The 16,489-nt window shown below is 44.9% G+C and overlaps 1 protein-coding gene across 1 annotated transcript in view; it reads left to right on the forward strand.

Annotated features, from left to right (window-relative positions):
- The window catches only part of unc13bb (unc-13 homolog Bb (C. elegans)), a gene marked incomplete at both ends in the record, with an annotated part of 54,658 nt that extends 38,169 nt beyond the window's left edge, over positions 1-16,489 (forward strand). Inside the window, 23 exons of the mRNA XM_079289877.1 lie at positions 1,499-1,614; positions 1,978-2,141; positions 2,252-2,402; positions 2,548-2,616; positions 3,102-3,191; positions 3,434-3,571; positions 3,657-3,787; positions 3,957-4,042; positions 6,663-6,789; positions 6,958-7,054; positions 7,744-7,887; positions 8,425-8,502; positions 8,802-8,879; positions 12,643-12,731; positions 12,825-12,971; positions 13,329-13,452; positions 13,554-13,607; positions 13,718-13,795; positions 14,441-14,588; positions 14,801-14,857; positions 15,109-15,201; positions 15,297-15,456; positions 16,204-16,489. Coding sequence (XP_079146003.1) covers positions 1,499-1,614; positions 1,978-2,141; positions 2,252-2,402; positions 2,548-2,616; positions 3,102-3,191; positions 3,434-3,571; positions 3,657-3,787; positions 3,957-4,042; positions 6,663-6,789; positions 6,958-7,054; positions 7,744-7,887; positions 8,425-8,502; positions 8,802-8,879; positions 12,643-12,731; positions 12,825-12,971; positions 13,329-13,452; positions 13,554-13,607; positions 13,718-13,795; positions 14,441-14,588; positions 14,801-14,857; positions 15,109-15,201; positions 15,297-15,456; positions 16,204-16,489 — 2,705 coding nt within the window. The remainder of the gene's footprint in view (positions 1-1,498; positions 1,615-1,977; positions 2,142-2,251; positions 2,403-2,547; positions 2,617-3,101; positions 3,192-3,433; positions 3,572-3,656; positions 3,788-3,956; positions 4,043-6,662; positions 6,790-6,957; positions 7,055-7,743; positions 7,888-8,424; positions 8,503-8,801; positions 8,880-12,642; positions 12,732-12,824; positions 12,972-13,328; positions 13,453-13,553; positions 13,608-13,717; positions 13,796-14,440; positions 14,589-14,800; positions 14,858-15,108; positions 15,202-15,296; positions 15,457-16,203) is intronic.

Consider the following 16,489-nt stretch of genomic DNA (forward strand, 5'->3'; position numbering starts at 1 on the left):
TGTTCGTCGTAATGTTGTAACAACACGGACGCTACACGCACGACGTGTTTTATTTTATTGCTTCAACAACACCGTAGCTGCTTCTGAGTGGTTGCGACTTGAGATGGCGTTCGCGTACATTTGTTTTACGATTATTCCGACACCACATTGAATGCAGGATGGATCTTGCAACGTTAATGAAAGTGGAACATAATGCGCGTAAAAAACTAACCGATGAACCGATCCGAAAACAAAACAAATGTTAGCAGATGTTTTTTATGATTGGAACTGAGATTGAAGGGGTTGCCTTTCTGTTGGTTTTGGTAGACAGCTGCCGTCCCCTCTTCCAACTCGTCTTTTAGTGGTATGGAAAACCAGATCGTCACCCCACCGGCCTGCTTTCACCCCTGGCTACATGTTCTTCCTCATTTACCATGTCTGCTTCGATTAGTTCCACCTTCTCTTACTGAAAGATTGATCGACTTCTGAAGAAGCGTGCATTCTTTTCATATGTGTGTGTTTCCAGAAAGTCCAGTCAGATGTTTGTTTCAACCTCATTAGCCACGTCTCCTGTGCCTGCAGGTAGCTCGTCTTTTTTCTTTTTTTTTTTACACAGGCATTGAGTGGCCCCAAGGCCCAAATAGACCTGCATGAAAATACCTGCAGTTCCTTTGCACTTGCAAAAAAAAAAAAAAAACTTGTTTCGTGAAGGTTTGAAGATGACACCTGAGTCAATATAAAAATACACAGGAGCTGATTTTATCGGTGCCTTGTGCTACAGGTTGGACCCCCCTCTTACATGATGTCATGTTGCTTTGATTGATCGCTATCCGTTAAAAGCACTCCATCCTCCCGCCCATGTTGTATGTGAGAGCGAGGCGTTCACTGGCTTGTTTCCACTTGATTAAAAGTGCTGGAAATGGCACTGATCAATCTTCCACTGGGACAGCACTGAATATGAATGTGCCGAATAAATCTGCCGTTGTTTCTTGTCAACCGGGGAGACATGAAGTGCTCGATTTTAATATCCCTCTGATGATTACATCAACAAAACATTCCTAATGTTGGGAGCCGTTAGCAATATGAATGATGATCAGTCGCATAATGTGTGCTTAGCCATTTCCATCTTCTTCCGTACAATCTACTCCCTTCTACCGATGTGTGATTATCAAGAAGCAGCACTCCAGTCCCCCCCCACGACACGTACAAATTACCCTCAATGATGCGCCTGTCAGAGCAAATAGCAGGGGTGAAGTGTCTTTCTGCGATCAGGAGCACATCCACACAGCCCCTCTGCCATTGTCTCCCTCACTATCAGCCAGAAGACTTCTATTAGCGTCGCCGGCTCTGCGCTGCCGTCAAACCCATCCCCCTGCTGTAATAGAGCTGCCACGGTAATAGTCTGTAATTAGCGTTATGTTAACAAGGCAGGCTCCCGCGGGCCTCCTGTGTCACAGATTGGTACTGTGAGTTATGAGTCGTTGTATCTGCATGATGCATCTTTGTGTTTGAATTACAGAGAAGAGGACGGACAAGTCGGCGGTGTCGGGGGCCATTCGCCTCCAGATCAACGTGGAGATCAAGGGCGAGGAGAAAGTGGCTCCGTATCACGTGCAGTACACCTGCTTGCACGAGGTATTTGACTCTCACATCGCCGCAGGGTCGCGGCAATGAACTAAACACACAGGATATCAATCGAGCCAGAAGTTGTCGGCCCCTGTGTCAGTAAAGCAACAGCCATCTGTGATGTGGACGGCTAGAATTACATGTAATCTGGATCAGTGATTTAAAACGGGATTAAAATCACAAAAATACGCTTGGAACAGTTACATCATCCCACTTTTACCCTGGAAAAAACAACAACTTTCCATGTAGAATTTTGCATCGGTTTTACTCCCTCACACACCTCACATGAGCATAAACCTCCACATTCTATATCGTGTTTTGTTCAGATCTACAAAGGGCATTGAAATGACCCAGTGTCTCTGTCCGTCGCAGAACCTGTTCCACCACTCGACCGACATGCTCGGCCAAGGCACGGTGAGGATCCCGGAGGCCCGCGGGGACGACGCCTGGAAGGTGTACTACGACGACGTGGCCCAGGAAATAGTGGACGAGTTCGCCATGCGCTACGGGATCGAGTCGATCTACCAGGCCATGACGTGAGTCGGAGAGTCTTTCTAGCTGTCTGTGTGTCTTTTTGAAGAGTGACAGGAGGAAAAGGACGCCCAGGTCTTTATCAAGCTGTCCCTGTGCTCCCCTGTCTCTCCAGGCACTTTGCCTGTCTGTCGTCTAAGTACATGTGTCCCGGGGTTCCCGCCGTGATGAGCACCCTGCTGGCCAACATCAACGCCTTCTACGCCCACACGACCGCCTCCACCAATGTGTCCGCCTCCGACCGCTTTGCTGCTTCCAATTTTGGGGTTTGTGTTATTGTAGCATCACACACACACACACACACACACACAGGCAATAAGTATGTCTTGTCTCTGTGTTTCTGTGTCTCTGTCTTTTTCCTTCCACTTCCTGTTCTCACTATTTTCTTTTTTTCTTTTATTCACCACACAGAAAGAACGCTTTGTCAAGCTTTTAGACCAGCTGCACAACTCCCTGCGCATCGACCTCTCAACCTACAGGGTAAGATTGGGATTGTATTCAATAAATATCCATTAATGACTGGTGTTGTTTCTCAAAAGACATATTGTTGCTCTGACGTTTAAATATATATCGTTATCCGCGTCATTAATTTTTTATTTTATTTTATTTTATTTATTTTCACTCGATATGCAAAGTACCTGTGCGGTCTCTCGTTTTCATGAATTTTGGGGATAAATTACCCCATTTCACCACAGAATTTACTCCATTATTCTACGACCATAGGTTATTGTGTCTGCTTGTGTAAAGTTAAGCAAACGCTTACATGGGAAAAATCTAACGTTTTATTCTACATTTTGTGACTCACATTTTGAATCTGTCATCATTTCATATCACTTAATGTCCGTCTGCATACACAAACTGACAGTCATCCTATTTACAGTTACTGTACAGCAGTGGCGATGGCCTGCTGCACACCTGTAATATTTCTGTTGAATTGTATGTAAGTGAATGTGTCGCCTCTGTAGAACCACTTTCCTGCCAGCAACAAGGATCGCCTGCAGGATTTGAAATCCACCGTGGACCTTCTAACCAGCATCACCTTCTTCAGGATGAAGGTAGCTAACAGCGTTAGCGTTATGTGTCTTCATTTTTTTCTTTTTCTACTGTAGGATCTCAGCAAATGTTTATCAAATGATTTTTAAATGGAACACTTTGCCATAGCTCATTTAGATGCATAGTATTCCATTTACTTTGTGTAACTTGTTCTTTGCAGATTAACCCTGTTGTCAGGTGAGTGTCAATGATCATTTTTGCAGTCATTCACCGCCCGTGTTGCTATCTCCCGTCCGGTGGTCAGGTCCAGGAGCTGCAGTCTCCGCCGAGAGCCAGCCAGGTGGTGAGGGACTGCGTCAAGGCCTGCCTCAACTCTACGTACGACTACATCTTCAACAACTGCCACGAGCTGTACAGCAGACAGTACCAACCCGTCGACGCGGTAAGTCGCGGACCAGCTGTGCATCGGGAAGTAAAAGCACTGTGAGGCTAGATCTCTCTCTGACCCGTGTTGCGTTATCACCCAGAACAAGGAGGACCTCCCTTTGGAGGAGCAGGGTCCGAGCATCAAGAACTTGGACTTCTGGCCCAAACTCATCATGCTCATCGTCTCCATCATCGAAGAGGACAGGAACTCCTACACGCCTGTGCTCAACCAGTAAGCAATGGGCTCGCACTCCCTCTTATCTTTTACTGCTTTTATTTGAAATAGCAGGAAATACACTGAAAAGTCTGAATACATCTTGAGTTTTCCTGTTATCCTGTTTTTTCAGATTTCTTTTAAGGTTCCAAATGTTCACAACACTTAATCATTGTCAAATTGTCAGGTTCCCCCAAGAGCTGAACGTAGGGAAGGTGTCAGCGGAGGTGATGTGGACATTGTTCGCTCAAGACATGAAGTATGCTATGGAAGGTAAGTCAGATATCCATCAGCCCACTCATGACCACTTGTTGTGTTGTATCGACCCAAATCTTTCTTTATTTTCGGCACCTTCAACCTCTCCCTGTCCCGAACACACCCACCATGCGCTGCAGGCGATTTTGCGGGTCCGGTCGGGCTCGGGTAGCTCCTTATCGCATTTTTGTTTGTTGCCGCAGGTGGATTGGCAAATTGTATCTTTGCTTGAAATTCCCACCCTTACAATGCTGCATTCTTAATCATTCAACCTGTGTTCAAAATCTTAAAAATGTGAAATAGGTTCGACTAACATGCCAACATTCTTGTTTTGGCTCGACTAGCTTTACGGAAATATTCAACATGATTTGATGAAAAAACATTTGACACAGGACAAGGACTAAATGGAGAAAAAGCTGACAAAAGTAAGAGAGAAAACATTTGGACTAAAAGTAATGACTAAGATGTAATAACTTTTCATCGACCAAAACTATGAAGGATATAAATGACTAAAATCTGACTGCAACTAATAAGCATCTTCGTCTTGAATCTGAAATCGACACGGTGACTCACAAATTGAAATATGATAGAACTTATAGTATACTTAAAGTATTATTCAGCTGTGTTGAATTGTGGTGGTAAATGGACTTGTACTTGCACTTTTCTAGTCTTCCAACCACTCAAAGCCCTTTAACACCACATGTCACACCGATTCATACACTGGTGGCACAGCCTTCGGGAGCAATTTGGGGTCAAGTGTCTTGCCCAAGGACACGTCGACATGGACTCGCGAAGTCGGGGGAATCGCCGATCCGCTGATTGAAGGACGACCCGCTCTACTACTGATTCAGGCGTTTTTTTAAATCGGGAACACATTAGGGGGTTGGAGGGAAAGAACAAGGAGAAGAGAAGCTCTGATAAAGCTGGAAATGAGAAGAAGACGGGCTCCTGGGTAGAAGCGGTACAGTGAAAGAGGGAATTAATAAGCGAGCAGCGTGTGAAAGCTGCTTATGTCTCCCAGGAGCCTCTCTGTGAATTCTCTCTGCTCCACTGTACTGTTCAGCACCATAGGCCCCCAGAGGCTTTCATCCCAGCCCCCAGAAATATCTCTTTCACATACCGCAGCACCGAAGTGACGGCCCCTTCATTTCCAATCCGCATGAATATAAAAAGAGACGGAATGAGTCCTGAGAGATTTTGCTGAAGAAGCACTACCAAGGAATACTTCAAATTTAAGAGCAGAAGTAGTTTTTAGTGGGTCACTAAAAAGATACTCCAGTGCCTGGTTAGAATTGAGCTGAGCGTTACTATTGCTGCAGGGCTGCAGTCCAAGACCAGGTCCAGTCCAGTCCGAGTCAAGTCCAAAGGCAGTTAAGACCGAGTCCAGAGCAAGGATAATAATCTATCGACAAACAACATTGATCAGTCTTCTAACATCAAACTAATCAAAAGACGTTTCTTCTCCAGGACCACCTCCAATGTCCCAACATACGGGCATTTTCATTCAATTTTCATTTTCTATTTATTCACTGAGATTACTGTTATTATCATTGTTATCATTATGCAAATAGGATGGACGCAGGAAGTCGGGGTGCTGCACCACATCCTAAAACAAATGACGATCAATTGATGAAGTTGAAACTTAGTGTTAAAGTAGACTGTTCTTGGTGGGAAAGAGGATTTGCTTTGTTTTGTGTCTGTTTTTTATGATATGCATTAGTCCATTATTCCTTGTGGTGCACACTCTATTGTGCACGGCAGCATTGAGAGAGAGAGAGAGAGACAGAGATGATGCAGAAACTTTCTTTGATCAGTTCCTACGCTGCAAGTCTCTGCTAACAGTGACAGCTACTCATTACTCATAAATGATGAATATCCGGTCACTCCTCTGGTCCAGGCACCGCCTCACTCCGCCTTCTTCTCCTTGCATTTCTTGCATGGAGAACTACTTCTTTCTTTTTTTTGCCGCGGAGGCCAAAATTGCCTCGTTGATTGCCGCTGTTGAATGCAAATAAGAGAAACGCTGTGTCGGTACAATTCAACAACATTTTGTACAACTGATCCCAAATCAGCAGCCAGGAACAACTGGACCTGTTCTCGATAGCAGAGCCCGGGACCAAGACCATTCCAAGTCCATCAAGGGCACGACACCAGAACAAGTGCAAGACTTCTCCAAACCGGACTCGACTACTACAGCCCCGTTAATGCTTATGCAACATTTTTCCAATTACTTTGAGCGAGTGCATCTTTAGCTCATCTAAAAACGTTGTCTAAAAACAATGCCTTGTATTAGCTTTGGCAAAACTTTGGAATTCATTGTCTTTGCAGCCAGTATAGACATTTCTTTCAATGCATATATGGGCATGGGAGTATTAGAGACATACTCTAAAGAATGTCAACCCATCTTGTCGTCTTGAAATTAGGTTCAATTTAGCCTTGCACGACCATTAAGTCGGGAGGTCTGTGAGAAACACATTAAAGAAAGTGTGTTCTAAATCCTGATGCGGAGGTCTCCTGACTTTTAGTCCAGTTATGGCACAAATACCCTCGATGTTCCCCATGATGCAACTCATTGCTGTGACTCTCCCACTCTCTGGCACAACCTCATCACAGCCTCTTGTGTCTTTTGTATTTGCAGAGCACGAGAAGCAAAGACTGTGCAAGAGCACCGACTACATGAACCTGCACTTCAAAGTCAAGTGGCTCAACAATGAATATGTCAAGGAGCTGCCAAACTTCAAGGCCGTCGTTCCCGACTACCCATCGTAAGTGCTATTGACTTATTTAAATTACATTCATTTTCCCAAAACTTCTTTGTGATTATCATATTGATTGATTGATCCCTAACCTAGGTAAGAGTTAAGGATATCATACCAATACAATATAAATGAATAAAAAGAAATAACTCATCTTGTCTTTATTTTCCCTTGCAGATGGTTCTTACAGTTTGTGCTACAGTGGTTGGAGGAGAATGAAGATGTATCCATGGAGTTTATGCATGGAGCCCTCGAGAGAGACAAAAAAGATGGAGTAAGACCATTAAAATTGCCCAGTAAACTTGGCCTTTAGGGTTCTAGATCAAATCCTTGGAACATAAAAGGGTTCTCGGTAGAACCCCTTGGAGGGATTCTAGATGAAACCTTTGGAATTTAAAATAATTTTAGTTGGAACCCTCTGGGCGAGTTCTAGATAGACTCTGTGGATTCGAGGATGAAACCCTTGGAAATTGAAAGTGTTTTTTGGTAGAACCCTCTTTGTGGGTTCTATGAAGTGCCTGAAAAATATAATTGTTGGTAGAACCCCCTCTGTGGGTTCGAGATAAATCCTTTAGAATACAAAAGGGTTCTCGGTAGAACCCCTCAGTGTGGGGTATTGTTAGCAGTCTTAGAAGGTGGAAAGGTTCTGGATAGAACCTTCCAGAGACGGTTCAGGGTGGAACCATTTCACCAAAGAAAGAGGTCTTTGTAGATCATCTCACAAAGGGTCCTGGATGGAGCCTTTCACAGATGGTTCAAGGTACAACCCTTCATGTTGGGTTCTAGGTAGAACCCTCTGAAAGTGTTCCAGGTGGAACCTTTCCAAAAGGTTCTACCAGGATCCAAAAGGGTTCTCCTATGCGGACAAGCCAAAGAACCCTATATGGTTGTAGTAAGGACCTTTACTTCTCAGAGTGTGAGTGCTGTGAATGTAATTGTTTGTGTTTCTTTCCCTTGTCTCAGTTCCAGCAGACGTCTGAGCACGCTCTGTTCTCCTGCTCTGTGGTGGACATCTTCACCCAGCTCAACCAGAGCTTTGAGATCATAAAGAAACTGGAGTGTCCCGACCCTAACGTCATGGCTCAGTACAGTCGCCGCTTCTCCAAGGTACACCCACTGCACGGGATGGTGACACTTTAAAAGCTGCTCCCAAGTACAACACACAGGATTTGACTTTGGAAACCTCAAAGAGCTCTTGTTTGTAACTCAGGAGCTACATGACACGTGTCAATGATCACAAAGCAGCTTCTCACTGTGGTTGATATTAGAAACAGTATGAAGATATGAGGTGAATTACAAAACAGCATTGGCTGGGCTCTGGAGGGACATTCACTTTTTTTTCTGAAGGGAATTTGATATTTCCTCATTAAAAAGGAATGTTGAGTTGGACATAACACTCCCCTCGTGGGGGACGAGGGACAGCACAGTTTTGTGCTTTGGGATTTGCTGTCCTGCATGTCAAAGAAGAGACTACACGACGTTTGGGGATGTTTGTAATATAGCAGTTAGGAGAGATCTTTCTGCCATACTCTAAAGTCCCCACTGGGAATGGTTTTATGATAAATAAGTAATTGGATTTTAAATAGTTTCAAATTAAATGTTGTGTCATGCTGTTTTAATGCATTTCTTCCTCTTCACCTACAGACTATTGCCAAAGTTCTTCTGCAGTACAGTGCCATACTGACCAAGAGTTTTCCTACTTATATCGACAAGGAGAAGATTGTGAGTTGTCAACACCGTTACCATCAATTTGTGATTTACATACTAAGATCAGGCATTTTAAAGTCACTGCCGTGGTTTAATTATGAATTCACATTTCCATTTTGAGGACAGTTTTTACACTTGACAAACCCTCCAGTGGCTCCACCATTACATGAACAAACTTCTTTTTAAGTAATACTGGTGTTTCCAACGTTACGTAAATATAAAAAACTAAATATTTTTACACAGCAGTGATACTGCAGAGCTCCTGCTACATGTGTGTAACATCTCTGTCTGTCTCTTCCCGTGTCCTCTGGCAGCCATGTGTCCTGTTGAACAATGTGCAGCAGTTGAGAATCCAGCTGGAGAAGATGTTTGAGTCGATGGGTGCCAAACAGGTAAGACGGAGGGCGTGTCATGGATCGATGACAATAACCGTATGAAATTGTGAATCCCTCAATGGCTCAAACAAAGAAACACAAACTGCCTAATCAACTCAACATTTCTTACTGAAGCATGAAAGGTGTGTCTTCGAGAGGCGGTTGCTGGTACAACAGCTGTATTTGTGTCTCTGGTGTATCAGATTGCAACAGAAGAAGCGCTGGTATGTACAGTCGTGGTAGTTGAGACCATGTGAAGTAGATTCGTAGTAGCGGAAGTTGTTTGAAAGCTCTGGGTTTTAGATGAAACCCTTGGAATTTAACAGTGTTTTCTGAAGAACCCCCTGGGTGGGTTCTAGATGAATCCACTAGAATTCTAAAGGGTTCTCTCTAGAACTCCTTAGGTCGGCTCTAGATGAATCCCTTGGAATTGTTTATTATTTAGAGTTTTAGTATGTAGTGCTCTATCCTATTTATTGTAGCTGTCGTGTTTATTATTTAGATTTATTTTTTTTAGTATGTAGTGCTTGGTCGGCTGTAGGATTGTAGCGGTTGGATACTGTAGCTAAAGTTTCAAGCAATGCATTCACTTTACAATTAAAGCAAGATGAAGTGGAAGAGGAAGAAGAGGAGGCGGGAGAGATGGAGGAGGTAGGTTTCCATCGTGGTCCGAGCAGAGCGGATATTTGTTCATATTGAAACACATCTTTTGGATGTTTAACCAGTGTGATGGTGCGCCGCTGTATTGATTATCTTCCTCTTGCTCTGGCTTTGACAGCAGGTCGTGACTGAGGATGAGGAAGCGAAGGCTCCGGTTGGTACTGTGGGTGGTAGCAGATTAGCTTCACTGATAGTAGACTGGTAGATCCACCATCTTACATAGACAACCCCTCTCTAGCATTTACAGAAGCCTGTTCTAGTCTAGTAACTTTGCAGACGTTGATGGGAATAAACCAAGTATTGGACAGTAAGAGCTCTGACCTGATGGTGCCGATTTTATTCAGCACCACGAATGTCAGCTCCATGGTGGTGCTGGGGGAAAAAGTGAACAAATTGCTGCTTTCAAAATACAAAAATACTTGACCAATGGTAGGAAGTTGGAACAGTTACTGTACTGCTGATGTAGCTAGCGATCCCACACTGCACTCCCTGGGTGGATCATTTATCAGAATAGTTTTTTCCTTTCCTCCTTCCTTTGACTCAGTTTCTCTCTAATTTAGTAATGTGGGTTCACAAACTGAATTACCACGACTTCGGTAGTCCATCAAACTGATGGTCATTTTATTTTTTTGGACGACGCCTATGGAAAAAAAATCAACCTACAAGTTTGTTTTCAGCTGGAGCTAAGGCTAGCTGAGGCAGCGCGGAGTATCTACGCTCCCAGGGTCCTGTGTGACACACCAGGGGGACGTTTCTATGTTGTCGTGTTGTCGTCTAATTATGTTTTCTCACGAGGTCAAATGTTCCCCGAGTCAGTGTGTTGAAATCACCCGCTTGGCTTCTAGCTTACTGGTGTTCTACTCCTCCGTACGCCCTCGTAGGTCATTTTCTTGACTTCTGACATTGATATCCCCGCAGTGGCTGAAAGGATTCTTACCGTTCGAACCGTGAAGATATCCCTCATTAATCTCTTCTGAAGTTAGTTGATATCTAGAGACACACATGCCCTGGAGGCCGATGGTTGTAGCTAGCTCGAGTGTCTCTCTGTGGCAGAGAGTACAACGTTAGCTTTTAACTCGAGTCTCACCAAATATGTAGTTCCTGTGTTTTAACCTTGCAGGGCCTCTTAAACTTAATGTATTTCTTCTGGCAGAGTAAAGTCACAATCCTGTTTTTTTTTCCTCTTTTCTAGCACAACGATAGAATGCTAGCATGGCAGGCAAGTTCACCGTACATGCAAACATGTTTCATGAAGCATGTTTGCATGTACTCAAATGTCCGTCTCGCCGAATGAAATATTGCATCACAATATGTAATATTTTGTTTCTGGAAAGAGAGGCGTTGAAGTCTCCTCGAAAGAGCCAACTTTGTTGAATGTAGTTGTTTTTTTTGCGGCAGCGACATTAAATGATGTTGTGTTGTCTTTTCGCTGCCACGCCTAGTTTGAGGAGAGTGAGGAGGAGGAGGAGGAGGAGGAGGATGATGTAGGGGAAGATGTGGAGGAAACAGAGGTTGAGGTTTGTTGCAGTCATCCTCAGGAGTCCCAAGTCCTTCTCGTTTGCCCTGTTGTTCCCACTCACAGCATCTCAGTGACACAAGACGTCCCTGTGGTTGTCATGGTTTATTTTAACACGTCATACGTGGTGATTCCCACCTTTTTTCCCGCTCTTTCCGTGGCGTTTTCCTTCCTCAAAACCGGTCACTCATTTTCCCTGAAAAAAAGGTTATTTCTGAACTTTTTGTTGTTCTTTTTCTTTAATTTGTGTTTCCTTTCTTTGTTGTTTTGCAATAGACCGATAAGGAGAAGGTGGGTGTTACAAAAATCAACACGTGCTTTCCAATGTGGAAAAACCTGCAGTAATTGTTCATTTCAGTTTTAATTTCAAGTGGCTTAGAGTTACAACAGAATATTCTTTTAACAGTTCAGAGACAGGAAGTCGAGTTTAGGCGCACAGACACACAAATATACTCTCAGGGCAAAACAAAACACATCCAGCATATCACAAACAATCCATTTCTAGCCCCCCCCCCCCTGAAGCCTTCCCTTTGTACTCTGTCTCTCCTCACTAATGCCCCGCCCCCCCCCGGCGATCCTGACAGGCCATAAATCAAAATGGCCATTGGATCTTTGGCTTAATGAGCCGCAGCATGGCTTCATCCGTACGGCGTAGCTCTCCTGCAGGCTGTGCTTATTTACATGAAGCCACCAGCATACCTCTTGGAGGTAGTTCACTTTCCCCCACTTGTCCCCTCGTGAGACTTGTAAAGACGCACGTCTCCTGCGGTATTAAACTTTTATTTATTTATTTTTTTGCTCCCTTCAAAAGTTGGAGACTGCTGATAAAAAGGTGGGTTTGCTCAGATGTATGTGTTGACTTTATTAGTTTTCTTCTACTCTTCATGAACCACAATCATGGTGTTTTTGCTCAGTAGTTTTAAATGGATCACCAGGAAATACACACATTATGTTCACTATTAAAGGATAATGCTTGCCATTTTGCAATTTGGACCTTGCCAGGAGCATCAATTAGTTTTGATTTGTGATGAGTGAAATATTCAGAGCGTTTCTGTTGCCTCTCACGTGGTGTAACGGCTGAGTAAGACTGGTAATACGCAGTATTAAACTTCTTTTTATTTTTGTTGTGCTCCCTGCAAAAGTTGGAGTCTGCTGGTAAAAAGGTGGGTTTGCTGGGATGTATGTGTTGTATTTTAAATTTTTGATAACTACAATCACAAAGTTTGTGATGGACATGTCTCTGCCACAGGAGATCACAGTACAGCCTGCCTCTCTCATCCCTTTGGTGTCCCTTGGTTTGATGGTTATTGTAGTTTTTTTCAATAAACCTTGAATTCTCTCTGCCATGTGTAGCCTCTAACTTTTGCATTGAAGTGCTGCTTTCTAGTTAATTTTGGGTCAAATATGAAATGAAAGCCTTTTCTGAATTGCTGTTGGCGAGTTGTATGTCCTCAGAGAGATGGAATATAACATGATATTATACTTTCCCTGCATTTTAAAGAGTTTCCATTTGACATATTTTGAACTTTTTGTCTTTAATAAATGGCGCTCAATCAAATTGTAACAAATGGCCTGCTTGGATTCTGTCTCCCTGTCTGTCTGCAGATGGACCCCGAGGCCAGTGACTTACTGAACGACCTGCAGGTGAAGCTCAACAATGTGCTGGATGAGCTCAGCAGCACGTTCGGGAACAGGTAGCCTAATCCCGACCGCCGCGCATTTTTCAGTCAAATCGGTAACCGCACGTGCGCTGGTTCGGACTGATCGTGTTCTTTCTTTTCTGGTAGTTTCCAGACCCGCATCAACGACTGCATGCGACAGATGGCGTCGCTGCTTTACCAGATGAAAGGGCCGCTCAACGCCAACAACAAGAACCAGGTGGATGCTGACTCTGACAACATGCTGCGGCCGCTCATGGATTTCCTGGATGGAAAGTGAGTGGATCGAGATTTTCGACTGGCGTTCTCTTGACGATGATGTTCTCTATTCATTCATGTCCTTCTTTCTTCTTCTGTGTCCTAAAATCTGTGTCCTGCGCAAATCAATTCGGTGAAAATCATAAATTAGAAGTTTTTAACAACTTTCAACAACACTAGCACCAGTTAGGATTAACACACCTCAGCCCTTTCTGCGGTCCACTTGTCCCATCAACGTGTGTGTGTGTGTGTGTGTGTGTGTGTGTGTGTGTGTGTGTGTGTGTGTGTGTGTGTGTGTGTGTGTGTGTGTGTGTGTGTGTGTGTGTGTGTGTGTGTGTGTGTGTGTGTGTGTGTGTGTGTGTTCGTTCCCCGCAGGCTCACACTGTTCGCCACCGCGTGCGAGAAGACCGTGTTGAAGCGTGTGCTCAAGGAGCTGTGGAGGATCGTAATGAGCAGCCTGGAGAAGACCATCGTCCTGCCACAGGGCAACGATACCTTTGTAAGCTCAGCGACATTTGACACTAATTTGGCTTTTCGGAGCAGAAAAAAAGGAACTGATAAAGAGCAGCAACTCAGTTTTCTTTCTATTTTCTTCCCCAGGGAGCACAGATTCTCTCGGCTGCGAAAGAACTGGGCCACCTCTCCAAACTCAAGGTATCACAATGTCTTCGTACGTTTGACACCGTGTTCAATTCCCCCGGTGTTATACAAAGATCACTCATCTATGGTTGTGCCATCTCTTTGCTCATCATCCGGATGTGCAGGATCACATGGCAGGGGAGCCTAAAAGCCTGTCTCCCAGGCAGTGTGCTGTCATGGACGTGGCACTGGACACTATCAAGGTCAGCCAGTTTATACCGCGGGCTTTGGTTTCATCAGTAGACGGGTCAAATTAGCCTCATCAACTATTCATCCATTGATCAGGTACCCTGAGCGGTCAGGCAGGCAGCCCCTGACCATAAGTTGTCTGATTTAACAGGCCGGGAAGGGAAGTGTGTGGAGGTTAAAGTGGATGAAATGAGGGGTGGAGAGAGCCAGATCATTCTGGACAAATGTTAAATTGGTTACGTTGTTTTTGCTGCTTTAGTTTCAAATGGATCACCAGGAAACACAGTGATTGTTTGCACAACTAAAGGATAATTCTGGCCATTTTGCAATTTCTACATTGTTTTGAAAGTTTCTGCTGCTGTGATTAAATTCATTTTTGCCAGGAGCAAAAAAAACAACTCACTTTAATCACTTGAATGAACTTGTTTAGATTTTCAAATGTGCTAAATCCAAGATTGGGAGCATTTCTTTAGCCTGTCAACATGGCGGCGGCTGAGCGTGCAGGCTCGCAGCTAACGGTGCTAACAGTGCAAACTACGGCAACAGTGTTTACATGGGGGAGAACCGGAGGGTGGGAGCTAGGTTCCCGCATAAAGCAAACCTCCAGTTGTTCCTCCAGATGTTTACATGGCCGACTCACCCTCTTGTTTCGTCCGTAGCAATACTTCCATGCGGGAGGCAGCGGGCTGAAGAAGGCGTTCCTGGAGAAGAGCCCCGAGCTGTCCTCGCTACGCCACGCCCTGTCCCTCTACACCCAGACCACGGACACACTCATCCAGACCTTTGTGACCACCCAGCATGCACAAGGTAGTTCAGACCGCTGCCTAATGGCCCATCGATAAGGGTAGAGGAAGAGTGCATTTCCCACGGTAGACCAGCAGAGGGCAGTATGTGTGCATAACAAACAAAGAATGAAAAGTCCCTCTTTTTTGGGTTTGCACATGTGTTTGGATTGCTGGACATTTCGTTGACGTGTCATTGCTGTCTTTTCTTTATCTCCCGTGCTGCCTCTGTGCCAGTGCACAACGGGAAGGGAATAAGGTTAACCCCCAGTGAAAAAGTACAGCCCAGCAAGGGTAGGTTTGTTTCAATTGGAATCATCCGCCAGCCCTTCCTCCCCCCCCCCCCCCCCCCACCCCACTCCACCCCACCCCACTCCACCCCACCCCTCCCTCTCTCTTTACACAGTTTCAGTTCCCGGACCCAACCCCTCCCCCTGCATCCCCGTCCTCCTCCTGACTGCATTATGAATCAAAGTGTATTTTGCTGCCTGCAGCGGCCACGTGGAAGCTCACTGGTTGTGTGTGGGTGTGTGCGTTTGAACCAGGTTCAGGCGTGGACAAGCCGATAGGAGAGGTGTCCGTCCAGATCGAGCTGCACACTCATCCTGGGAACGGGGATCGGAAAGTGAGCGTCAAAGGTGTGTTTGAGTTTTCTTAACTTGATGCTAAATATGTGTCTTTTTATTTGACCCGCGTTCTGATTGCGTTCTCACGCGTTTTTGCTCACATTTAGTCATGGGAGCCAACGATTTAAAGTGGCAGACGTCCGGCATGTTCCGGCCCTTCGTGGAGGTCGCCATGATCGGGCCTCACCTCAGCGACAAGAAACGCAAATTCCAGACCAAGTCCAAGAACAACAGCTGGTCTCCCAAGTACAACGAGACCTTCCACTTGTAAGTGCTTCGGTTTTGTTCGTCCATGAATGTGGAAAAGAACAAACACAGAAATCTTTCATTTTCATTTCTTTGTTTCATCATCATTTTTGTGTTGCTGTCTAACAGCAGCTGTTACTGTTTCACTAGAAAACCCCAAGTGCCATCAAAAAAAAATTTTTTTGTCAAAATAACATGACATTACATTTGTTTATTGGTGTTTGCACAAAGTGTATCTGCCGCTTCTAAATCTAAATCTAAAAATTAAAATGAATCTATAATACAGTGCAATTCAAATATTATGATGTCAATTTGTAAATAAGTCAATTTAAAACTGGCAGAAATGGCCAAGTATTGGCTTCCCTTCAAGGCATAAGGGCCGTCTCTTCATATATTATGACGCTAATGTAAATCTAAAGTCCAATATTATTATGTAACAAAAGGAACAGGCAGAAATATTGTTTGTTTTGTGCCAGAAGGTTAAGACAGAGACCATTTCACAAAATGTAATATGTATCTAGTGTTTACACCAGGATGTGCAACATACATCTAGTGCAGCATTGTAGTTTATTTGAAAATAATCCACTTTGGGCCACCGTAGGTAGATCCAGAGCGTCCACAGTAAGTTGATGGTGCGTCCACTAGATGGTGCGTCCATCTAGAGCGTCTTCAAGTTGACCAACCTGCTGCCGTGTTGAACAACAGCGTTGCTCAAACCTCTGCATTCTCTCTCTCTCTCTCTCTCTCTTTCCCCCCCCCCCCCCACAGCGCCCTGGGTAACCAGGATGGCTTCGAGTGCTACGAGCTGCAGGTCTGCGTCAAGGACTACTGCTTCGGCCGCGTGGACCGAGTGGTCGGCTTGGCCGTGGTGCAGCTGAGGGACATCGGGGGGAGGGGCAACAGCGCGTGCTGGTGCCCGCTGGGCCAGCGCATCCACATGGACGACACGGGCCTCACGGCCATGCGCATCCTCTCGCAGCGCTCCAACGACGACGTGGCCAAGGAGTTTGTGAGGCTGAAATCGGAGACTCGCTCGGCCGAGGAGGGCAGATGA

This window comes from Melanostigma gelatinosum (assembly GCF_949748355.1).
Source record: "Melanostigma gelatinosum genome assembly, chromosome: 18".
Taxonomy (NCBI): domain Eukaryota; kingdom Metazoa; phylum Chordata; class Actinopteri; order Perciformes; family Zoarcidae; genus Melanostigma; species Melanostigma gelatinosum.